Here is a 25,506-nt window from a genome sequence, read left to right as displayed (position 1 = left end):
ACTAGCATCAAAAATGTTGACATTATTGCAGCAAAGCACAGGGAAGGCCCATTGATTAAGGTGGGTGCGTCATTTTAATGCCTGCTCTGAGCAGGCGCTTAAAATGACTGAAAAATGGCTCAGTGAAATGATGTAAATTCACTTCGCCATTTTTTCTAGCCTCCCTGCATCAGAACGCCCTCCCTTGCATACGATATGCCTGGTCCAGTCCTCATTTGGCGCAAGGGTTTACAAAGTGGCGCAATGCACTGCGCTACTTTGTAAGTATTGTGCAGGAGAAAGCCGTTCTTAGCGCCGTTTTAGAATAAACATAATGACGCTAACTCGGCGTAAGTTGGCGCTAGGGACTTGGAAATGTGCCCCTTAGTGTGGACAACTTTTCAATAGGTTTGTGAAGACTCACAAAGTTGTAACTGCCTGCCAGGAAAGGCCATGTTTCCATCACTAACTCTAAATGTGTGAAAAGAGACAATATGCTGTACCATTGGGATTTTTCCCAGTTGTATTTTCCATTTACAAGCATAGTTGTCCGCCGGTTCTGATTTCGTGATTGAAGATTTGGCACTAGCACCCGCAGGTATTTTCCCCCCTTAGTTGTGCAAAAAATTTGGTGGATCCAGACCAAAGGCAAGAGTTCAGAATCCCATTGTCTTTAAATCTGGGCCCCCCAAACAATGCAGATTAGGACCATGCTGCTATTTAAAGACATGACTTTCGGGGGGAGGGGGGGTTGGGTGTGGCATTTTTCTAATTTGGCATTATTAACCCCGAGGATGGCGGGAATTTCGGGGGCTCTTATTATACTTTGCATGGGCCCCGTTTGCTTTCTTTTACGTCCTTTATAGTGCAGTGGGCTTTCGGCAACGTGGAATTGTGCAGTTTGGGAAACTGCCATTGATCTGAAGCTGGGGTAAAGAATGGGGAGAAAAGATTAATAAGAACAACTTTTAGCTTTAAGCTTAATTAAATATGTGTTGATGTGTTTTTCTGATTATCGTACGTCCTATAAGCCGTTGAAAATGAGAACGTGAATTGGGAGTGATGCCGAGTCCTCATTTAAATATTGCCACTCTCCATTTAGGTTCATATTTAACATTTTAGAAAACGCGGGGCGCACGTATGACAGCAACAGAGCGTTACAATTAAGCTTCCAAATACGGTTTCTAATCACATATCAAATTCAGAGGGGTCCCCGTGGGACGTGGCACGAGAGCTCTACTTGAATCCCTAGGGGATCATAATACACAAAACGATGACAGACCGCTGAGAGTGGCAGAGACACAATGAGGTAACACGGGGGCGCTTTTAGCCGAGGCCATGGTGTGTGCGCGTCATACGGGGCCTAGCAGGAAGCACCAGCCACCCCCCTCTCGCCCCTCCCCCATCACCCACACTCGCTTCCCAACCCCACCCAGAAGTGTGGCCGCCTTTGTGATTGTAATTGGCCCGTGTTTGTGAAGTGGGGCCTGTGTTTACTTATGGCTTGGAGCTTATGTTTACCAAGTCTGCTGGAGGCCAAGTGACATATCACCGAGGCTTAGTTCCTGCGAGCTCTCTTCCTGTGTCTTCAGGCGAGCCTTTCTCTCTCAGTATCCCTGTCTGCCTAATTCACGAGCTTCTGTGAAACAAGCACAGGAGGGTACAAGGCCCACAGGGAGGAATTACACCTAATTACTCAAATAATTGCTAGGCTGTTGCCTTCTTAGTCACTGAAAATAATTTCCAGGTCTCTGGCTTTTATAGATAGTCTTCCAGAGGCAGAAGGACACAGCCCCCTTTTTAACTCAGCCCATTCAGTCACAAAATCAGAACACTTGAGCCTGCAAAATTAATAAGCACCACTTCCATTACATATATTTTAGGCTGTTGTTGCCGTGGCGATAAAGTCAGGGACATTGAATCTCCTCTGTTGAGCCATTGTTATCATCCCTGGCCATCTGCTGCAGAGGAGTGATATTCCATCTCATTTGCATGATGACTGATATATGGGAGGCTTGGAAGGACATATGCCACAGCAATCATGTGATGAAAATTAAAGTGAAAGTTTTGGGCCCAGAGCCGAAAAAGGGGGAAGAGAAAAAAATCTGTGTACGCGCGCGAGGCTGTTGATGTGCAAATGTGAATCATATTGAAGAGCTCTGAATAGGGAGGTGTGACGTAAAGAGGGGACCCACGGGCAGGTGCTTATCTCCAGGCAGCCAAAGGCGCTGGATGTCATATCATGGGAACTACCTTTCAAAGACACAGCCCTAGCGCGCAGATCAGCTCACCAGGGACCGGCAATGCAGGACTTGTGCGCGCACCAAAGTAAGTTCACTAACTTCTGGTCTCCCGGCTTCAAGCACACGCGCGTTTAACAACACGTTATTTCCGCGTTTGTGTTTTTGTGGTTGCTATTGTGCTCCCTTCGGGGACAACGCTTTGATTCGTGATGCCTGTGAAGAAAGTGATGCACATCGCAAGGTTTTTTGTTGTTGTTTGTTTTAAGCGTGTTGCGGCTTGCAGAGCGCGTGTTTTCGAATCAAAATACAAAAAAGCATTAGTTAAATTTTAGTAAAATAACCTTCGTTGTTAAACGCTTTTGGTTTCTTTGAGGGGTGGGGGAAGCTGGGTGAGTGAACGATGGTTTTGTTTCTGCATCTGCGCTAGAACGCTTTCAAAACGAAAGGTCAGAGTGTAATTGCTTTTCCAATGCAGCAGCAAAGCTTTTGTGATTCTGAATTTAAGATGTGGTAATCTGCAGACCAGGATATTTGATTTGGCCGTTTACCGGAATTATGTTTGAATTTGCTGACAAACTTACTAAACTTAAAGGGCACTCGTGTACCGACTATCTACGATTGTATGTTTTAGACGTTTCGTGTTTGCGTCATGTTTATTCCTCGGTTTGTAAGGCGTTAAGTACTCGTGTCTGTGTGAAAGCACGTGCGTGTGTGCATACACATGTTGCATGCATATTCGTACATATTTAGATCAGCCGCGTGGATGTGGCATATTTGAAAGGCTCTGCTGGGGCGGGATTTATAAACAAAGAATAGAGTATGGCAACATTTTGGTGTTTCCTGCCTTCCCCCTGCCAAATTTGTGAGCGGCGTGCGTGGGCTCTAATGCTGTCACCATGCTTACTCCACCATAAAATTGAACGGGGATTTACGTGCCCCTTGGCTTTTGAAAGCAGCTCCGAGGCCCAGATGTGCCTGACAGAAAGTAGAGCGCTATATCACGCAGAGTATTGCTTTGAGCTGTCGTATTAGATTTACAGGCACGTGAGCATGTCCGGGGACAATCACGTCATTTTATGAAGTTATGGACAAATCCAGGATTATTTCAGGACTTTTTAGGGATGGAGGAAGGATGAAATCTTCCTTTTCAGATCTGTTTGGGACGTCATCTGAGGAGAGGTTGTGTGTCCTGAATCAGCGCTCTCAGGTGTTGTTTTTTTTGTCCAATGCTCTCTCTTTCCGAGTCCTTGGTTCCCTTTCATACTGCTTGTTGCAGGTGCCTGCTCTCTGCCTTGTTTCACTCCCAGCCCTATTCTAGCCCAGAGAGGCCAGCCCCAGCATTGTCTGGCTGCTGGAATAGGTGTGGCCAGAACTTTTCTTGTCTTACTCCTTTGAAGGACTGCCTGCCCTGCTGCTACACGCTCCAGGGAAAGTCACCACTTCCCCCGGTCCAAATCCCACTTTGGGGATGAAAGGAATTGTATTTGCTTTTTAATAAACAAACATGGAAACACACGATGAAACTGTCTTGATAATTATCCCCTTGGTAGTGGCCGACTCTGTCTGTATTTCCATGTCCCTAATGGTTTTATTAATTGTTGGTGATAATCAAAATAACGTAAGAAAATACCCCCTCTCAGGAATCTGTGCATTCCATTTGCACCATGGCTCTCATCACTCCCTACAGTCACAAGTTGGTGACATGTATATTTGTGTCCTGCTCATATTATTCGGAGGTGTTTTCCTACATGAAATTAAGAAGAGCTAAAGACAACGGCTGCACTGAGTTTGTGCCTGTGGAGCTAGTGTTGTATTTTTTGACATATTCAGTTGCTTACTACTTTCTAATGTTTCGTTTTATCCGGCCCACATCCTTTAAACGGGGCAGGAATGTGTGTATGCCTGTGAGTTGTCCACTTGTGCATGCGCACTCCAGTGCACGTGTTACCAACACATACTCCTGTCATTCATGAAATATGTCTCAGAATGCATGTCAATAGGTAAATACTGTAATCGAGACAGTATCGTAGCACATTTCATCAACCCTTTTTTACTATATATAGCGCTCCTGGCCTAGTAGACATAAGTACCAGTAGGCAGTGAATATTATTATGTATGACCTGGTTCACAAAAACAGAGCTAAACGATGGAAATGCACTCTTGTATGATTGCTCCTATTCTTGGAACAAATGTACAGGATTTTTGAAATTCTCGAAAAAAATCCAGCAGTAATCCTGGATAACTCGAACATTCATAGTTTCACAAAAATATGTGCATGCATAATATTTATGTATTCAGGATTTTCACAGGTGGAAATTGTCGGATACTGCCATGTAATGCGAAGTTCAACAGTACTTGTAAGCTTTATGCTTCCCCTTAGGAGCAGTCATTTTCTATTTGAAGGTACCCCATCCCTGACCCTCTCATTACATATAGGGGTGTTTTTGCAACCTGAATCCTGGAAATTGACTTACTCATGCCTTGGCAAGAGTAAATATTTGAGTGTTTCCACAGTGGGGAAACAACCCGTAAACTGTTCAATAATGAAGCCACTCAGGAACACATAGCAACCTGTGGAGGTGGATGGATACAATTTACACATTCACATACTAACTTTGCATGTTCAAAAATCCACTAGTGCCGATTCTTTGATTCAGAACTAGTAGTTTCAATTTTTGAGACTGAAGTTTTTGCAACATAAGTTCAAATGAGATGCACAAGATCATCTGTGAATCTGACCTCGTGCTGGAGGTATGGTCAAAGTATCTGGTCATTGATCGGTACCCAACTCACGCTTAAGCAAAATATTGATATTTAAGTTCTCCCCTACACCTATAGGGGTGCTATACAGCTCGTTATGCTCACGTTAAACCATCTTCTACAAACTCCGTATGGAGCAGGTAAGGATATCGAGGCACAGAAAGATGGAGTTACTGCTCAGATTCACACAATGTGCGCGGAAAGGGAAGCTGTGATTATAAGTCGTTATTCTAGTTCCGGAGTTTAAAATGTCCCCCTTATAAATGAGTCCAGTCCGTACATCTGACGCTGATGAGAGTTATTTTGTCTAGGATGGTTGGCAAGCTTCTTTAGAGCCCTTGTATGAATAGCTCCAATGGCAGGACGATGCAACGCCCAACAGAAACTTTTTAGTCTGTAGCTATGTTTAGTTATTTCTCCCGGCAGCTGCTTTATTATCAAGTAATCTATAATTTCAAGCTAAACTGCTGTAACTGGAAACCATCGTGAAAAGGGTAGAAGCTTCTGCAGGGGCCCTCTGCATGCGTTCGGTCTCAGTGGGTCTGTGAAATGACTGCGGCAGCCTGTGCCATGGCCGGAGCTGTCCAAGGTCCTTCATGTAATCCACAGTGTTTAGTGCTGCACCGTTGTAACACAGGAGCTGGTGCGGGGATCACGCTGCAACCCTTCGCGGTCCCTTTACTATGCTGTTTATGTGTGCTTTTCTATTGTCAGCTAGCGGCACTGGCCGTCTATGCCGCATAAAAGCATACACATACAACACAAAAGAGAATACAACTTTTCACTCGTTGCAGCACCGACTGGATTTCAGCACCGACCTGTTTAGCTAAACATCTGAAAGTTACGGTAATGGGAAACGGGGTACTGTCTCCAAAATATTCAACCCAACGACACACTTGAGGTGTCATTAGTATAGGGAAAAAAAAAACAAGTACAACAAATTCCTTAGTTTTAAACAAAACACTTTTAAAATCACATTGGATGTTTCTTACTTTATCTACTCACAGGCCATAGTTAAGATTTGACATGCTTACCAATCTGGCCTCCAAAAGAAAGCTCACACGAAGCCTCTATTTTTATTCAAACTGCTTTTGCGGTTTAATATAATTCAGTCATTTTTTTTTTTTTTTTTTACAAAAAGCTGGGCTTACTGGTTCAGCTGACCTGTCCTTAGGGGACCCGGACGCTGTGGTTAGCAAGCCATAAAGCACATTAAACAACGTGGTTGTTGGATATTAATTTGTAAAAAAAAAACGAATAGTTCACTTCAAAGTTTAACATCATGAAATTCAAAATCCCAAGCGGTATATAAACATTAGAAGAAACTTTGGACTGCTAATCCTAGGAAATGAGTTTTATGGATTGTATTCAACAAGGCTTCAGAAATGGTTCCATCTGCTGCGGAGCAGCTGGTGAAAGGATAAATTTAATTCATTAATTCATTTGGAAAAAAAAGGCTCCAAGTAGTAAAGACTTCATTGCTCATAATGCGCATAGGTTGAAATCAACACTAAAGCCGGGTCCAAGCGATCATCTATGATAATGAGCGGCGTTTTCGGCGCAGGTTCTTTTTTGTGAAGCCCTTGACGGCATAATGAGGGCCAAGCCAGGCTTCCCAGCCAGCAGCCAGCGTTTTTTTTTGTGCTCAATCATTCAGGCAAAGTTGAAAGGGGTACTGTTTGTTCTTCCCCTTTAGGGGCTTGTGTTGTCTGCGTGATGTAAACATATTTAGAGGCTGCACATTCGATGGGGTTCCTGGGTGAAACTTAAAAGTTCGCATACGTGAATATTCACATAGTGCTATATGTGTATGTCTTTTACTGAGCAGCAGAAGTGTTTGGAAGCTGAGGCTTTCATCATTTTAGGGCCTTGTCACATACATAGAAACAAAGGCCCATATTTATACTTTTTTAGCGCCACTTTGCGTCATTTGTTGACGCAAAAGCAGTGCAAACTTCCAAAATACAAGTGTATTTTGAAAGTTTGCGCCGATTTTGCGTCAACAAACGACGCAAATGCGGCGCTGTGAAAGTATAAATATGGGCCAAAGTGCGTCCGCCTTATCCAGAGTATATGCATGGGTGGAGGCTCTAAATAGGGCGGACGGGACATCTGCCAACTCTAATTGATTCCCAGAGTGTTATAGTTTTCTGTGCAAACATGAATATATTGAATTCTGTTTCCTTCTCCTACATTATCTTTCAACTTTTACATGCAGCCTTTAATATTAAGAAAAGGTACTGTCTGAGCACATTGTTTCTGGTCGTGGCCCTACATTACCTTAAGATGCTCACATCCACCCTTTTCCACAAGCCTTTTAAGCCTCTTGAGCAATCAAGCGTACCTGGTCCTACAAAACCTTCCAAACAACTATGAAATCTATGACTACTCATCTAATTTACAGAAAAATATGTATTGAACATTTCTGAGATGTACATGTTTTTTCAACCCGAGTCGTCACCCATGTCCTGGTTTTGAAGTATTTGCACATCAGTTGTGTTATCAGTATACCAGTGCTACACCAGTTCATCAGCACCCAAGCACATGTAAACATTGTTGTGTCACAAAATTGTCTTTACAGTGGCATGTGGCATTGTACAGCTCAGAAAATAAAGAAACCAATTTCCACCAACCGGAAAGCTTTTTACAATAATTATGTGATGGATTTAAACTTGTCCTGCTTTATTTGTGTAATTGAATGTTAAGCTTTAAGTAGAAGGTGCGTCCTCTTACTTACACTCCAGAGCACAATCAAACAATATAACATCAAGCAAAATCACAGACATTAGAAGGGATATTAACAAAACATAGGTTGAATCGTCGGTACATGTTCACATTATGCGCAGAGTGAGGAAGTCGTCTGATTCATAGTGAGAGCAAATTGTTTGCAGCTGGTAAGGAAGTTTAAGTGCTCCTGAACGTGAGACTTTTTGTATATACTTTTTTTCTGTATTGCACTATATGTATCTGATAGTATTTCTTTGCTTTCAATATATTTGAGGACTAGAATAAATAGTCTCATGGGAACAGGGTACAGAAAAAACTCAGCAAGCAAATGCCAGCATAGACAAATCAATCCTGTATACTCTTCCCTGTCACTTCAGAATAGATTTATGTATGTTGCTTAAAGCTTCCCTAAAGCCAGGCCTTATTGAAAAGGCTCCTCATGTCCAGAATAACAGGTTGTTATCGGAGAAGCTGGGGTAGAAAGTATCACACTCCTAGAGACTTGCTGACAATGACATGCTTATCCACTTATCCACAGACTAAGCCATTTTTTATACCTTTATAGGTTCACCATTGTACATGACTCACAATCATCTCAAGGTAGCAAGATCCAACAATGAGAAATTGGATCATTAGTTGGGGTGGATTGATGTCGACCACAAGTAATAAAGTCAATCTTGTTAAGTCAAGTCAAAGATTTCAGTAATTTAAACCTGAGTTGAACCCCTGGTAGCTGTGGCACTGAGCAGTCGGGATTAACTTAGAAAAGTGTGTAAAGAATTTAGAAGATTCAAAACAGTTAAAACATCAAAAATACAATATAATACACATACCACTCCTATTTATACAAGTAGAGGCAATTTTAATAAGCAAAATTACTTTAGAATGACAGAAATCCAATAAAGGGAACCAGAGATAATATTTTTTAAAGCTTTATGTACAAATAGCACCAAAAAAGTTCAAAGCGCCAATGGTAGACAATGGTTGTGGTAGATCAGGACCTATGCATGATTTGAGGTTGACCACAATGGAGCATAGGTCCGATACACTAAGTAGATTGGCCTCACTAGGGCCTGGAAGTAGGGAAATTCAAAAAAAGTTTTCTGTCCCATTCTGAAAAGGGTCTGTGTTGTTTTTCAGAGGAACACCTCTTCTCCACATAAAAAAAACCCTGAATTTCAATCTGATGCCATGGAGCTCCAGGTCACAGACCTTTCACAGTCGGTCCCATTGAGGCTCAGGATCTCTGGAGCAAAAGCTTTGAAAAAGTTCCCAAACTTTTTTGGGTGCTCAAACATCCACAGAAGTATACTTCAAAAGCTCTCAGGATCTGAGGGGAGCAGTTATGAACTCTCAGGGTGTCAGACGGAGTGCAACAGCAGGTTCTTTTCTGAGCAGCCCTCTGGCCGCATAATGGGGACCACACCAGACTTCCTAGCCAGCAGCCAGTGTTTGTTTGTTTGTACTCAATCATTCAGGCAAAGTTGAAAGGGGCTCTGTTTGGTGACTGGCTGCTCGCCCAGGTCCAGTGCCACAGGCCAGCGTGGATTTTTCACACAACTGTTTTCTTCAGCTTTTTTCTGTTCCTGGAGCCACCCAGGGGATCAGCCTTATGATCCTTGGAGATCTTTCTGTCCTGGATTTTAAGTGGAAGAGGGCCCAACCTCCTCACATTGTTCTCACAGGTCACAGATGCCAAGTGCAGAATGTTGAGTCCACCCTGTATTCTTTTGCATGTCACGTAGTGTTCTGATGAAGGTGCCTTCCAGGTGCCACATTTATTCTTGGCACTAGCTACTGGGTGGGGGTGACTCCTGGGCAACGTTCCTGGGGTGACCCTACACACCTTTTCAGTAGTTCCTTTTTGCCTCACTTCAAACAGGCCCGAAATGCCCTAGGCCAGGGTATAGCCAAGATAACAGAAGCGTTTGGCCACACTCAACTTGGGTTCTGAAAGCTGGGGGTGTGCGTGAGAGGGTCATAGGGAAACCACCAGTGTCCTCCCTCATGGAACATAAAATCCAGTGTGAAGCAGGAACTGTACCCACAACAAACCCAGAGACAGACGTTGAATAGGACAAAAGCAGGACCCTTCAGCAACCAGGCAGGGAATACACAAGAACTGTCTTGGCATCCTGGTTTGTTATTTACAAGTGCACCCTACGTGTTACATGTGGCTCAACAGACCTGTCAAGCTGGATTTAGCTGCATGAAATCAACAGGGTGACCACAGACCCACCCTGATTATTCTGGGAACTTCAGAGGACGCCTCTCTGCCCAATCATGTCAACCATTTTGTTTACTCCTGGGAGCCTTTCACACCTTTTCACATTAAGTTTAAGGCTTGAGCAAAGACTGGGAGCTGGCAGAGGACTATGCTAATTAGCCCTATGATAGTCCAGATGGGTAAAGGCTAACTTTCTATTAATTACTTTTCCTTAATATTTATTGAAAACGGACTTCAACATTGAATTGGATTTTTTAATAACTATCAAAAATAGTGGTTTAATTACTTTTCCAGCTTGCCCGATTCCCGCAATAGAAGTATTTGTAGTTTAATCTGTACTCTGGATTTCTACAAGAGACAGCTAGGCCTGCCACAGTGAAAATAGCCTTTAGGGCCTTGCCACTATAGGAACATGATAACATTAATGTTCTACATGACCAGCTTTTAAATATCATGCACCCTATCTTGTGAACTGCAAGGCTTCCATAAGACTTACTAATATTAAAAAAGAAGTTTTAGCCTGTTAAAAATGGTTATTTTAACAGGTCACACTGATGTATCTTACTTATCTTGGAATATGGTGATTTTGACACCTCAGCTACTAATTTAGTAGTGTTCCATGTTGTACACTCTTTCAAATATGATAAAAATAAGCACCTTGGTTTGGAATTAAATAATATCACACCAATAGATCTTGCCTCCTTTTACAAATAAACTATAATGACATATTGCAACCATTCATTTCCAGTTTTGTTCCAGAAAAAAGAACACAAACAACACATAGTGACAACTGCCAGCAAAACTGCTAGATACACCTCTCACAATGTCATAAATGTGACAGCAGACTTATAGCAGGTGCTGATGCCAATCATGTGATGCAACAACGTATGAAGAGGTTCTTATTTAGCTATCAAATTGGGTACCTCTAGGATGCAGAGGTAGCGGATAGTGAACTAGGTATCAACTCAGACAAGGACTCTTGGAGTAGTAAGGTTGATGAAATGACCTTATTTATGAGTCAATGTGATTTTCTCTTGATAAAGCTAAGATGAAGGCATTAAGTTGCAACTCCTCTTGCTATATTTTTTAATTTTGTAACTAACACTTATTTCACTTTAATACTTTCTTTGGAATTTGATCACAGAGCTAGTCTTATTGCACACCCCAGGGGGCTTCTTTTAACCCCTATTAGGTTGGGGAAACTAAGATGGCAATATTTCATGTACTCTCAAGCTTTTTATCTGATTGTAGTGTCTGTGTCTAGTCCTTCTGTGCATGAGAGGGGCGTTCCACTTGCAATACAGTGCAGTCACATGGTGTGCCTCACATTGGTATGCTCCACTTTATGAACAATGATCAATGTAAAACTTTAACCTGCCTTACAGATGACCCGCAAGCCTCTATATGTACGTAGGTTTGCATGAGTGTGTGCATGTATGTGTTTGGTAAAATCACAAATTAAGATTCACCATAGGATTCTACATATATTGTTTATGAATACTTTGGTCCTGAGGAAGGCCACCTGACCCACACTGGCAACATACTGATGGTAGTAGCATGTGTACCAGATTTGTGACTCAAAGGCCATACTACCCACTTGTGTCCAGAAATAATACTATGCAGTACTAAGGTGGTGTTATTCTTATTATCAGGCTGACCATCAGTAAACTTAGATTTTGTTGTTACACCCTAGTTAATTTTATACCTTATTCATGCCTATAAGATCAAGTACTCTCAAGACCTTCCAGAATCTGGTTGAGTCCACCAGGATGTATCTTCATAATGGGTGAGGGGCCCAATGATGAAGCATGCCACAAGCCATTTGTGGGTGAGAGCCCCTTTATAGCCTTAATAGGTTGTCTTAGCAGGGTCACAGGACTAGACATACTTTGTTTTTCTGTTATTGTTTCCTTTGTCACACTAGTGAATGATACAATAAGTGCTGGAGTCCGCAGGTGGCATTTAACCTTTCACCCCATACGTGTGTTGAAAAAAAAGTAAAAAGAAGACATATGTAGCTGGCAATCTAATTTGTAAGCATGAACACCATGCACACAGGTGCCTACTAAATGATATAAATGCCTTTTTTTCTGTTTGACCATCTGAGTTGCTTTGGAAAAAGTAGCACGGGTGGGGGTTAGCAAAGCAGCAGAGGGATGCAAATGTGGGGAAGAAATGCGGAGGGCATGGGAAAGGTACATGGATGGGGAGCAAATGGAGAGAAAGAGGAAGATGGGGGAGCAAACAGATAAGAGAGTGGTCATTATGGAGTTCTGGGGAGAAATACACAGGTGAAAAAAACAGCGCAAGGGGTTTGATAAACACATAAGGGTGGGGGGAAGCAAACAGGGAGCAAAAACACAACAGGAACAAGTGTAGCAGAGAGGGAAACCTAACAAGGGAGACAGCTGGAAAATACACGCACTCTCATACAGTGCTTAATCTAAAAGAAAAAAGTAGCACTTGAAAACGGAGAAGTAGACACAAATAATGGGTCCATGCTGTAGGGAGGTACAAACACAAGAACAGGAAGTGAAGCCCACACACACTAACAAATTATAAGCAAGAAAATGAGAGTGACCATACAGCCAACTACTGGTAAGTAATGGGTGAGCTCTAAGCCCAGTATACGCTAACAACATGTCTTGCACAATACAGCGCATGAGCTGTCTTAGACAAGACCATAAAATGAGCACGTTTTACAGCACAATGACTATACAGGATTTGTTTGCGAGGGAAACCTCGTTGTGTAAAATATGAAATGCTTCTGAATACACGAAAATGGCTCTTGAGCTGGAAATGTACAGATTGCCCAGCAAGAACACAGAACACTAATTATAACTTCACAATTGTTGCCTTGATTTTGTCAATGGTCCTAGATAGGTATGGAAAGAGACGGTAGGTGGCTCTGAATACCGTTTACCTCTATTGATGTCAAGGAGTTTCCCATCTTTCTATTTAGTTCTCTGATCACACTAACTATTTCGTAAGACAAACTTCTCCATGCCATATTGATTTGTGTGCAATCCCTTCATCCCAGGACATGAGATGAGAAACAGCAAAGGCAACCTCTAACATAATTGTTTCTGAAATTGCAAATGCACTATGACAATACTGATAGGCCTGAAAATACACCTGACCGACTATAAATAACGTGTAAATAACGTAAGGGAAAAACATTTAAATATAAAATGAGGAGAGGCATTCCCACAAAACAAACAAGAACATAACATATGAAAATACTTGAGTGAGGATAAAATGATTTACCCAAAATATTCTCAATTGTCATGCTAAATGAAATTCTGGAGGATGCTCATTGGGAGGCCCTCAAGAGTAGTCTTAGACATTCCCTATTTCCATAAGATAAAACAGGTTGAATTATCGACTGGCACACTGGCTACACGAGGTAGTAAAGTTACTTTCGCTGTTGTTTTCAGTGCAGATGGCATGTATTTGACGTTCTTTGTGTGTTCTCATAAATATGCATTGCCCTAAATGTGAAATCACCAATCATTTCAGAAGATGGGCTTCAAAGGACTTTCCTCTGACATGGCGACACTAGCAGCACCATTCAATTATACACATGAAAAAGGGACCTTACTCTAGATCATTGTGTTTTAGTATTTCTTGTTGAAGGTAACTATGCATGGAAAAGCTTGCGTTTTTCATGAGCATTGCTACCTGGGGCGCAGTCTAAGGAGGCAGCGATCACAACTTACCCCGTCTGCTTTGCATATTTTCTTGCACCTGGCCAGAAAAAGAAAAGAGGGGCTACCTTTGAGGCTGCACATGGGGTAACATATCCCTATGAGACTAAGGAACGCATTGGCTTATGGGATGACCAGCTCCTCTTTGCACACCTACGCACTCATGCTCATTCCCTCCTTCAGCACTCCTTGATGAGTGTATTGACAAAGGTGTGGAGGAAGTAATTGTAAGCATGATCAAGTAACACTTAGGGTCCAATTCATTAGAGGTTTTTCAGACCTAGGTACATCTAAGGGCCACAACATTTTATTCTCCAGGGTAACATCTGATTACTGATTCACAGAATCAGAATTAGGGGTACTCGTCCCCGGTCATACTAAGTTTAGACCATCATGCTGGAGTTCCCACGCAAGTAAATCCAGTAGAAAGACAGCTTTGTGAGCATTCCTGGGTTATGCCACCAGAGAGGTTCCAGGGTATTTATTTACCAAGATGTTGGTTGTTTACCAGCCTAAAGATGCTTGCGAAGTGACTCCCCTTCTGGACGTGTTTTTTAGAGTGGGGATAGAGAACTGTGGTCCCCAAACTGATGAGGTTATAGAGGAAGGTAATATTTTCCCATGGCTAAATAATAAGCGAAATTATAATTTTTCAGTTGCAATCAGCCTTTGCTTGAAGTTTCTGCATGCCCCAATTTAAACCAGTTACATGTCCACATGCAGAAATACCTGCGGTTGTGGGTACTTTTGATAGCCTATAAGTGTCCCAGATGTTCGTCAAAATACAAGAGTGACCCTTCAGAAGCAAATTTAAAAAGACGTTTGTTTCAGCTGTGATTGCTATAGTTATGATAATGACTGATGAACGATCTGTACCACCGTAAAGAAAAAAATGATTACATAATGGTTGTGGCTAGATCAGATCCCTGTGATACCCCAACCTTGGTCTATGCACAAAAACATTTAAAGACAAATGAATATTAGATACTGAAATAATGAAACACCACTAACCGCACACCTTTAACAAGTCCAATTTTCCACTTTTTTTCCTTTTTTAACTCCACTAGGATTTTTCTACCACTCCGTCTATTTGTAGTTCCAAAGGGGTTCACCTTACAATTCCAAGCTCTGCTGTCATAGTTTGGTAGAAGAAACACGGTTTTGTGCCACAAACTAAACATAGAAAACAACATATTTGTAGCTTTTGTTCTCAGCATTTAATGGTTCTTTAATTTGCGATTTTTGTAATTTATTTATTTCAAAGGGTAATCAGATGACAAGAGGTGATCACTGTTAGAGTAGGTGAGTTTTCAGATCTTACCTGAAATGAAGAAGTGATTGTGTTAGCCTGATGTGAAACGGGATCTGATTTCTTGGACTTGACTTCTATGTAAGTGATGCATACTATTTGAAACAATAATGCTGAGTAAGCACAGTCAGCAAAAGTGAAAGTGACATGAAATTTATTTTGAATCTCATTGATTATTTAAGAGAAAATGGATTGCCACTTTTAGAAGGGCTGGGTTGATACCACCAAGGCTTATATAACCTCCATCATTGTGCACTAAAACGAGATGCTAGATGGTCCTAGGTCTCTGGGCACTTTCCCACCGTACTGGAGTGGTAAAGTGTGCGTTCCCTGATGACACATGTAAGGAGGGGGCACTTCTGTGATTGGTTCAGGTGCTGTACCCTGGTGTGCCCTGTAAAAACATACATCACATACTCTGGGTGGGTTCAGCCCTGGCTACTAGTGGGACGCTGCATTGAGTGTGCCACCTACTAGAATAGCCTGTGAAGCATGTAGCGGGCATGTCAATTCAGGTCTGTGGAGGCACAGTTGTGCTTGGGCTTAGGTTGGCACTACTAACGTCATAGCCAATCCTGAGGGGATCCTCCGCTACCCGTAGAGCACCCCCTGACGGACTTGGCAGGTGGTAGATGAAGGGGTGGGCAGGTACATCTGGGTGTCCCATGCCTAGTAAGGAAGAACCCCCATGTGGGCTCTCCCTACCTAGGTGGGGCAGCTCTTCCCATAGGTTTTTGCTGATTCCCTACATGGTGACCTTAGGGCCCTAGGCCATTTTCCCCCATCAATACAGACCGAAGTGGGTGCACTTTCCTACATATACGAGGAAATGGTGCTGACCAGTGTGTGCATACGCGCCCACTGGTGTGCCAAACATGTGCTAGGCCTGTCATGACAGGCCTGGTTGCACATTTGCTGTTATGGCATGTTTGAATATATATCCAGCCTGTCATAACAGGCCTGGGTGTACGTGCTAGCACCTATGTTGCTTTAAACCTGCATCCAGCCTGATTTAGTAAGACTGTGTGTGCATTTGCACCTTTGGTGCTTTTAAACATGTGTTCCACCTGCCAATGCAAGTTTGTATGTGTGCAACAGCACGTAGGCCCAGAGAGTGAAGAATACCCATGTGTGTTTTCACTACTTAGGAGAGCTGCTCTTCCCCTACGGTAACATGGGAGAAGTGTTACAATTACTCCTAGCTAAAACAATGGATTGCAGCAGAGCAGCCTCATGTTGTTTACTATCATTTGATTCATCCTGACAAACCCCTATCTATGGTAACAGTGGATTTGTCACTAATCATCTAGAAAGTGGACATTTCTCCACCCTAAAACGGTTTGTGTGCCTTTTAATTCTTGATTCCACATTGGGAGATGGAGGAGCACACCTGTGCATTCCCCAGTGACAGCTATAAAACTTAGACACACAACTGCAACGAAGAGCTCTGCCATTTGTGGGTCTGGCTGGATAGATTGGAGGGAGAACCAGATCATGGCCCCACTAAAGACTAAGCTCTGCATTCCATAGCCCCATGGCAGAACAGACTGAAATTTAGGAAAGGCATCTGTGGTTCAAAGGGGAACCCTCTGAACCTCCCTCAACTTCAAAGCTTTAAAGGCACACTACAGTATAACTACTTGTGCCCCACTGCAGCAATTAGAGATACACTTGCAGGAACATGGTGCACACTGCTAGAAGAATCTGTTGTGCACAAGGAGTAATTACTGCCTCATGAAGGCACACCCTTCCTTCCTTGTGGCTGCCCTGGGCAAAATGGCTGCTGCTATGTTGCAGTCCAAAGTGTGCTGTGCAAGGGCTTGTTGGCTTGACGCCTGTTCTCTGGTGAAGGTCTCAGTGGCACCAAAGACCTCCCCCAATGGATCTACACCTTCTACCTGTGTCATCTGAAGAGGGATACCCTCTTAAGTGCCTACAACAACTGCTGGGCGTCATCTCATAGCAGCAGTGGAGGTGTGGAACTAAGTATTGAACCTGGAGACTGGATTTGCCTGGTGTGAAGCTTTCAAAGTACTGCCTCAATTTAAGGAGTGTGACCCTTCGTCGTGGGGCCATGACACGTATAAGCGCCTGAATGGCAGTGAGTGGATTCACCAGTTGCACAACCCCGCGTGGCCTGCCTTTGTCGAGCATTGTACATTTCTCTTGTGCGACACTTAACTGTATGGTAATTATGTGCGGTGTCTGATTTACTCATTGCAACCCTCAGAGGGGAGGGCATACACGGTGCAGTGTTACACTATACTTTGTGTGGCACCGCTGAACTTGCGTCTCTGTGTGTGTGACAGGATGTGTCTGGTGCAACCTAAGTCAGCACTCACCAGCTGTTGTGCCTCATTCCAGGGAAGTACATAATTGGTAGCTTTCTGTGTGTGATCAGATTTGTCTGATGCAGATCAAATCATCACGCACCAGACGTTGTGCCACATTCAGGGAGGCACAGAACTTGTAACTTTCCTCGTGTGATCAGATTTGTCTGGTATGTCTCAAGTCATCAGTGGTGTGGTGTATAGTATGAATTTTCCCTCCAGAGGGTAATATTTCTTATATCAAGTCATCACACATCAGATTTGCCCCAGACGTTGAGCCCCCTTCCAGGGAGGTAATTTGGCATTGGTACATTTTTGTGTGTGTCCGTAATTGTCTGGTGTGACTCAAGTCATCGTACACCAGATGTTGTGCTTCATTCCAGGGTGGTGCAGATTTGGTAGCTCTTCATGTGGAATTGGGACTGTCCAGGGCAACACAAGTCATCGTGCCTCACACATTGTGTCTCCTGTGAATTTGGTAACTAGCTGTATATTGAAGTTTCTTGCTGGGCGCCACTGTGAACAGCGTGTGTCCCAGAGTGATCGTATATGCGGAAACCCCTGAGTGAATTCTCTGAGTGGTGGCCAGAGCCCCGTTTGTTGACTATTGCCTGGTCAGCCCTTACCTCTTTGCCCATCCCCCCCACTTTTGCCCTGAGATCCTGAATAAGTGTAATTCCTGCCACGAGAGGCCCAGTATCCAGGGAAAGGGAACTATAATCTCCAACCTGTTAGGTGGCGGGTAATTTGAACTGGTTGAAGGGGGTAGGAAGGTTTGGATCCAAGGGGGGGGTTTTGTGAGTACTGTAACTACTAGACTGCCAGATATCAGTGCACCACATAGCGGTGCAGAGCGAGTGATTGACTACACCGCACAGCAGTGTGGCGTACACCTTGTTACTTGGTCTGAAGACTATCATGGTTGTCACTGGGTTTTACCAGTGTGGCCTAAGCCACAGAACTATCTAAAAGTGCTGCAGTTCTCTGTATCTACACATTGCTGCTATTGTTGTGAATCAGGGTGCATCCTAAAATCGTGTGACATTGAGTTAGAGAATTCAGTAGGGTGGGTCTTGTGCTGACAGTGTGCTGGCACTGCATGTGGGTGCTGGAAGGGAAAGTATTATTTTTCTCATGTGTACATACTGCTAATGTCATTTTAACACAGTTGGGCCTAGTACTGCTAGTGATATTTCTAAATGTGTTTCAACCCCAGATCTACATAATGTTCATGTTGTGTTAATTAATGTGTGTGTTGAACAGACATTTTATTTACATACACCTCGTGTGAAGTCTCCTTTGTGGCGCTCAGTGTATTTATTTTGAGGTAGTGCTATGCCCATGCTTTACACATTTCCCCTGTGATAAGCCTGACTGCTCTGTGCCAATCTGCCCAAGGGTGAGGGCAAGTTTTACAGTGAGTGTAATCATCCACCCCTTACGGAAGTGGTACTTTCTGCCTGGCTAGGGCCTTGCCTCATCCAACTAGAACATGCTATTTACAACATTAGAGTTGCTTAAAAGTATTATTGTGAGAATAAAGGTTTCACTTTTTTGATGCTGTTTAGTTCCAGCAAGGCTATTTGTGCTGTTTGGGCTTTAAAAATATCTGCAAATTAACATGGACGCTAGTGGCTAATGGCTAAGCACAGGGTTTAAAAGTGAAGTCATGAGCAGCCAACACGTTGATCCTTGGAGTTCTTTTCACTTCTGCTGAGCAGAACAAACATTACCTTAGTTGGTTTTTGCATAATGTAAACTATGCCGGATTGGAGAGGGTTGTCAGATTGCAGGTGGTAGGGGCATTATTAGCCATGCCCAGCACTTTTCAGGACCCCATATTCATGCTGCAAGATGTATTTTATAGATTTGACGCAAGCCTGGACGGACTACTTTTGATGAGGTAGCTCTGATATACCACTAAATGATACCAGATGTTAGGGCTACTGTGTTTTCCCTTTCCTTAAAAGATATATTTTCAACTTAATAACAGAAACTCACGTTATGTGGCAGATGGATCCTACATGACATTTTTGAAAAGGGCCTCCAAAACCTGTGACATGACTGTGACTGGATACAGATTGAAATGGGGTCTTCTATCTTTGTGGTGGATGAAAGTTTCATGAGAACTGTGTGCCATTGGCATTTTGATGGGTGATGAATCACCGGTTAGCTAGTAGGACTCCAAAGGGTTACAAGCAGTGATTAAAATACGTCTCCTTAGGGCATCAGAAGCTACTATGGGTGGTGGTTGCCCTGTGTAATTTCATGCTGTATCAAGTTATGTTATGTTATTTGGTTTTGTTAAGTGCTTTTTCATCAGACCTGGCTTTCACACATTGCCCCTTCACTCTCACAAAATAATCTAATAACATTCAGCAATTTTGCATCAACCAGAATTTTCAGTACTTCCATAGTGCAGTTCCATAGTACATCAATATGTTGCAAATCAATGCATATTTAGTTTTCACTGAAAAGCAAAATACTGTGCCAGATATCTGAGCTCAGTTGGCAGAACATTCAAGACAATGGCTGCCTTCTTGGAGATAGACTTATCGCTGTCTCTACTTTCTTCTCCTGGGTACTACCGTCAATACAACTTGAGACAACTGAAGTTATACATGTGACAAGACATCTGAAATATGTGAGCACAAATAGTGTTCCTTGATTATTAACTGCATTATTTTGTTGTTTTATGTAGATCTGTAGCAAGCACTATCACTCAAGAAGGTATCCTGGTGCTAAGCAGATGTGAGTCTAGCCACACCTAGGGCCTAGTGGGACTACTCAAAAAGCCAGGCCTTCAGTTTCTTAAAGTATTCAAGAAATGAGGAAGAGGCTCTGATGCTTAGAGGCACGTCTTTCCAAGCTGTAGGAGGGGCACAAATGTTTTTGAACATTATACATGGTTGAAGATGCTTCCATTCTGTACTAAATTTATTCAGCCTGTCCATTCAGCAAGTGCTGTAGGAATTGCTAGAAAAGCTATTTAGGTAAAGCTAAAAGTTTCTAGTGTAGCCTATGCCTGAAATGCCTTTGGCCGTGCACTGTGAGGGTTGGATGCAGGGCCCAGCCTCTGGCCAGGTCCTGTGGCCAAGCTCCTATAACCACCTGATCGTGCATGGGAGGGGTTGGCCACAGGACCTGAGCTGCGGCCAACCCCTATCAGCACACAACTGAGAACCGCACACTGCCTTTGGCCATGCACAGCAGGGATTGGCTAAAGGGCCTGGCCTGTGGCCAGGCCCTGCGGTCAAGCCCCTGTGACAACCCAGAGCAATATTGAGAGAGGGAAAGAGAGAGTGCTTTTTCAGGCTTTGATGAATGATTTACTTAGAATGAGATATTTTCAGAGAATTTGAAAAAGAAAATAATTTGTCAAGTAAGTAGCGTGAGATCACCTTTCGGTATTTAATATTAAAATTAATATGGAAATTACCACAGTCACACCTAGACTAGAACCCACAATCTTCAGTGTGACAGTCTGAGACCTTAAGCACTATGGCCCTGATTACAAGTTTGTCAGACGGGAACACCAGTCCGCCAAACTCCCAACAGTGTGGCCGTCACTGTAGTGGCGACATCCCAGCCAGCACTCTTATGACTTTGAGGGTTAAAAAGCAGAAACCAAGGTTTCCACCCATCAGCCCATCAGCCCAGTGGGAAAGTGATGGTAGTATTGTTGCCGGCTTGTAATTGAGTCGTTTGAAAAGCGGCCACCTGCAGGGGGCACCAGCACCCTCATAATGTGCACTGTCTGCATAGCAGACAGTGCACATTATGAGGGTGCTGGGCAGGGGGTCCCCTGCACTGCCCATACCACAGGCATGGGCAGGGCAGGTGCCTCCCTGTGGCCCCCTTCACCTGTTCTCTGCCAGCCTCTTCATGGAGGTGAAACCGCAATGAAAAGGCTGGCAGAGAACCAGGTTGTAATCAGCAGAGCCACCCTAGCTGATTGCAACCTGCATCCACAACCAGCCTGTCAGGATCACCAATCCCAGCAGAGACAGTGGTCCCCTGGCAGTTGGACCACCACAGCAAAGAAGGCCCGACTAACACTGCAGGTCTGGCGGTCCTAGGATCGCCAGACTCATAATTAGGCCCTAAGCTATAGGTGACTTATTGAAGAAACAAACACAGCATGAGGTACTAAGATCTGAACCTTCAACCTACTGGGTGACAGTCTATTAGCTGTCCCAGTAGGCTTTTTTTTTGTAATTTTTTTATTTGTTTATGACAATAAAGGAGTGTGGGTGATCCTCAAGGCTCTCGCAGTTCTAGCCAGCTCACAACTCCTGCAGGAGTCGGTATTGCTCCCGCAAGCATGGAGCTGATTAAAATAGCAGCTCCCTGCTTGTAGGAGCAATGTTTTTATTAGTTTCCCTGCATGCATATTTGCAGGGAAACATATGAAAACTCAGCTTTCTGCCAACGGGAGCTGTTCAAAAGCTCTCGCAGGCAAGAAGTGGACTTGGTGGGACCTGTTAGCTCCCACAAAGCAAAAGAAAACAGATATGTCCCAGAGGTGGGCACCTCAGGACATAGCAGGAGCTGGCCCTGGGGGTGGCAGTCCCCAGGGCCATCATTGGTCCCTCAATGGTGGCCACGTGGCTCCTATCCAGTGTATATTGCCCCAGTTAGGTGGTAATCCCCAGGGCCGGAGGTCCAACATGAACCCCTTCATTGTTTTATTTTAGCCCTAAAGAGATGGTGGACTCTGAGGCTGCATGGGATGTGGCCCCCACACACACAACTAAATCCTGGCCCAAGAGAGATGTTTTTTCCCCAGGACTATTGGGGACACTTGGCCCCTGCATACATACTTCCTTTAGCCCCAGGGAGGTGGTGGTGGTCCCCAGGGCTGTGGGAGGCTGTGCAGCCCCCACACACAATTAAATCACTGCCCTGGGGAAGTGGTGGTCCCCAGGGCTGCAAGGGGTTGCATGGTCCCCCGTACACAACTAAATCTTTGTTCTGGGGAAGTGGTGGTCCCTGGGATGCAGGGGGGCCACTCAGCCCCCTGCATTCACTGCTGTCCTGGCCTTTGGGAGGTGGTGGTCCCTGGGGCTGTGAGAGGCCACGTAGCCCCCCACATACTTAATCACTTTAGCCCCTAGGAGGTGGTGGTCCTTGGGGCTGCATGGTGGGCTGCATACAAAATTGAAATGCCTCCGGGACCTGGCCCATCGAGGGGCTGCATTTAAACAAGCATGGGAGCCTGCACTTGTTTTTTTTTTGCTCCAGCCAAAAACAAAAAATAAGAAATATTTTTGTTTTTGTTTTTTGCTCTTGGGGAGGTGGGGGTACCTCTGGGACCCCAACACTAGAGCTAAGGAGTTTGAGTGTTGCTACTCTGGCCTCTTTTCTTTTTTTAAAATCTTTTTTCTGGGACCCGGCAGCAGACGAGTCTCAACATGGCTGCCAACACTTCCGTGATGAAGTGTCGCCAGCCAATCAGATCTCAGCATGAGACTTGGAGGATTCGTGGAGCCTTCGCTCCCCTATATATACAAATGTTTTTTTTTTAAATACTCAAAAACTAATGAACACATTTTACACCAAATAACAAAGAGGTTGCTTCATGAACCAAGGGCTACCTTTCTGCTAAATTTGGTGTAATTCCGTCCAGTGGTTCGAGCCCTATTCCTGTTCAAAATCCCCATGGACAAAGGTTGGGGAAAAAGCATATTGGGACCCTAAAGTTTTCTCGGCCCCCTGCTTGACCGATCACAAATACAACTTTCCAGACAGACGCTGAAGTGAGCATTGTATTTTTGGGGAAAATCTTGGTAAGATTCATCAAATGGCGCCAAAGTTATTAGCAAAAAAAACCCACTTTTTCAATAGAAACTAGGTCCTATCTACACCTACCTAGTGGTATATTAACACAATCACTTCATTGGCATTGCCTCTCCGTGCCTGACCGCCGGTGGTTCTTGAAATGTGACACTTGCCTATGTATTTTTGAATAAACACTGTCCTCCTACTTCAAGGAAGATAGGCACTCCAAGAGCGAGTCAAATTGCAACATTTATTTCTTTCAATAAGGGAAAACAAGAATTCATTTTGGCAGAACAATGCCTTTGTCAACCTGTTCACTGCCATGTTTGCTTACTGTTTATATAATCAAATGACCGCATCAACAAACATCGTTACTAAAAATAAACAAATCTTTAAAAAATGTATCAACATGTCATTACATAGCTGGCATGAATTATACATAGTACCTGCATTAACAGGCTTTTTTCATTACACTAATTCCTTTGCGTTTTACTCTCCCAAAATATTTCTTAACGTGGTGGATGGTTACAAAATTACCACTTTACAAGCACATGCAACAACCAACAAAAGTATGTGAAAATGTATCAAAACCTCTGACTTATAAACTTATCATAATCATAAAAGTTTTGTAAATTAAATTATCTATGCTTTATAAATAATCTAACATCATTTCACGATAACCAGTTACACAAACAATCTAGCCCAAGTGGGTAACATTATATTGAACCCCACCTTATATATATGTATATATATATATATATATATATATATATATATATATACCTCAGAGCTACCTAAGTGAACCCTATATTGAGTGGATCAAGATGCAATTTTTGAAACATAGACAAGGGATAATGGCGATCTCAAGCCACTATCCCGCTTGGACAAGATGGGAGGTGCATGTTAACTGCTGCCTATGCGATCAGGGTAGGGATGACATAATTCACATCCTCTGCCTGTGCACCACCCTAAGGGAGGACCGGTGCGAGCTCCTATGGAGATCATGGAATGAGCATGGCATAAGGTCCTGCAGGTAGGCAGTGATGGCCTTCTTCGACCCCTGGATATAAGGCTGAATTGTGGAATGGTGCAATTCCTCCACAGAGTCAGGAAAAAGATTGAGGCAAGAGGCTTATCTGCTGCAGGGTAGGGAGATAACTAGCTCAAATTATAGCTTAAAGTTTAGCTAAGAAAATCCCAAAGGGCACAGCTCTACATCTCTACTTCTAAATTCAATTTCCTTGATGCTGTACTTTTCAAGACTAGGGGGCCCCATGACAATTTAGGCAGATAGCAAAATTTCTAAATCTGCCACCCGTTCAACCCAGTGGTTGCACTTTACAAAACCCTCCTTTGGCACACAGGCATGAATTTTGAAAGAAGCCTTGATGACCTTACTCTATGTTCCCGGGGGCTACTTCCCTTGGATGCTGAACTAAGTACCTACACTTTATTCAGTATTTTCAATAAGACACTTGCGGCCAGAGAAGGTACTTAATTCACTGAAATTGTTGAACTAGCACTTTCTATCAACAATGTCCATATAACTTCATTATCCCATTATTGTACGTTGCACCTAACTTCCATTGTTTTATCTATTACTTAATAAGTACTTAAGTTTTTATTGTTAATGAATACTCAAGTATTTTTGATGTAGTTAAATAATGGCTTTTATTATGTATTATATTGTAATGGTTTTAACAAATCAAGCAATAAAGATTTATTTATTTATTTATTTATATATGCATGCATTTTTATAAATATACATATAAAGTACAATATATTGAATGACAAATGTTATTTTTACATTAGATTAATTTCATTTTTAAATATTTTATATTTGGTACTATGAAAACATATATATTATTATACACAAATACATAGAAACTTTTGATTACATATATTTATTAATTTCACCAATATCAAAAATAGTACTGATTAATATATGTAAACCCCCAAAAATAAATTTACTAAAAATAATGTAAGAAAAAAAAACAATATTAAAAAAGTAAACAAATAACAACATAAATACAATTTCACCAACAAGAGGTGGACTGTGGCTAGATTAGATGTAGTATTCCCACTCCAATTTAAGCAATAATAGGGAAAGTATTGTGCTTTAGAGGGATTATATTTACTATTCCTACTTCAATCTTAGTAACAGTAGGAAAAGTGTTGGACTTTGGAGGAATTAGGTTTATTATTCCCGCTCGACCCTAAGGAATAGTAGGAAAAGTGTTGGATTTTAGAGGGTTTAGCTATACTATTTCCACTCCAGTCTAAGAACAGTAGGGAAAGTGGTGGACTTCGAAGGAGTTAGATTTATTATTTCCACTCCAATCTACACAAAAGTAAGGAAAGTGTTGACCTTGGAGATGTTTGCTATGCCTACTCCAGTCTAATCAACAGTAGGGAAAGCATTGATCTTTGGACCAGTTACATT

The 25,506-nt window shown here is 42.9% G+C and overlaps 1 protein-coding gene across 2 annotated transcripts in view; it reads left to right on the top strand.

The window, feature by feature from the left end:
* Positions 1–2,125: 2,125 nt before the first annotated feature.
* The window catches only part of ST18 (ST18 C2H2C-type zinc finger transcription factor), a 406,078-nt gene continuing 382,697 nt past the window's right edge, over positions 2,126–25,506 (top strand). For both annotated transcript variants that reach the window (XM_069220156.1, XM_069220155.1), the window contains exon 1: positions 2,126–2,307. In XM_069220156.1, coding sequence (XP_069076257.1) covers positions 2,283–2,307 — 25 coding nt within the window. In that variant the 5' untranslated portion in view covers positions 2,126–2,282. The remainder of the gene's footprint in view (positions 2,308–25,506) is intronic.

Source organism: Pleurodeles waltl, chromosome 2_2 (assembly GCF_031143425.1).
Source record: "Pleurodeles waltl isolate 20211129_DDA chromosome 2_2, aPleWal1.hap1.20221129, whole genome shotgun sequence".
NCBI classification, from domain to species: Eukaryota; Metazoa; Chordata; class Amphibia; order Caudata; family Salamandridae; genus Pleurodeles; species Pleurodeles waltl.
The sequence above is the reverse complement of the archived record's forward strand: the minus strand, read 5'-3'. Positions and strand labels throughout refer to the sequence as shown.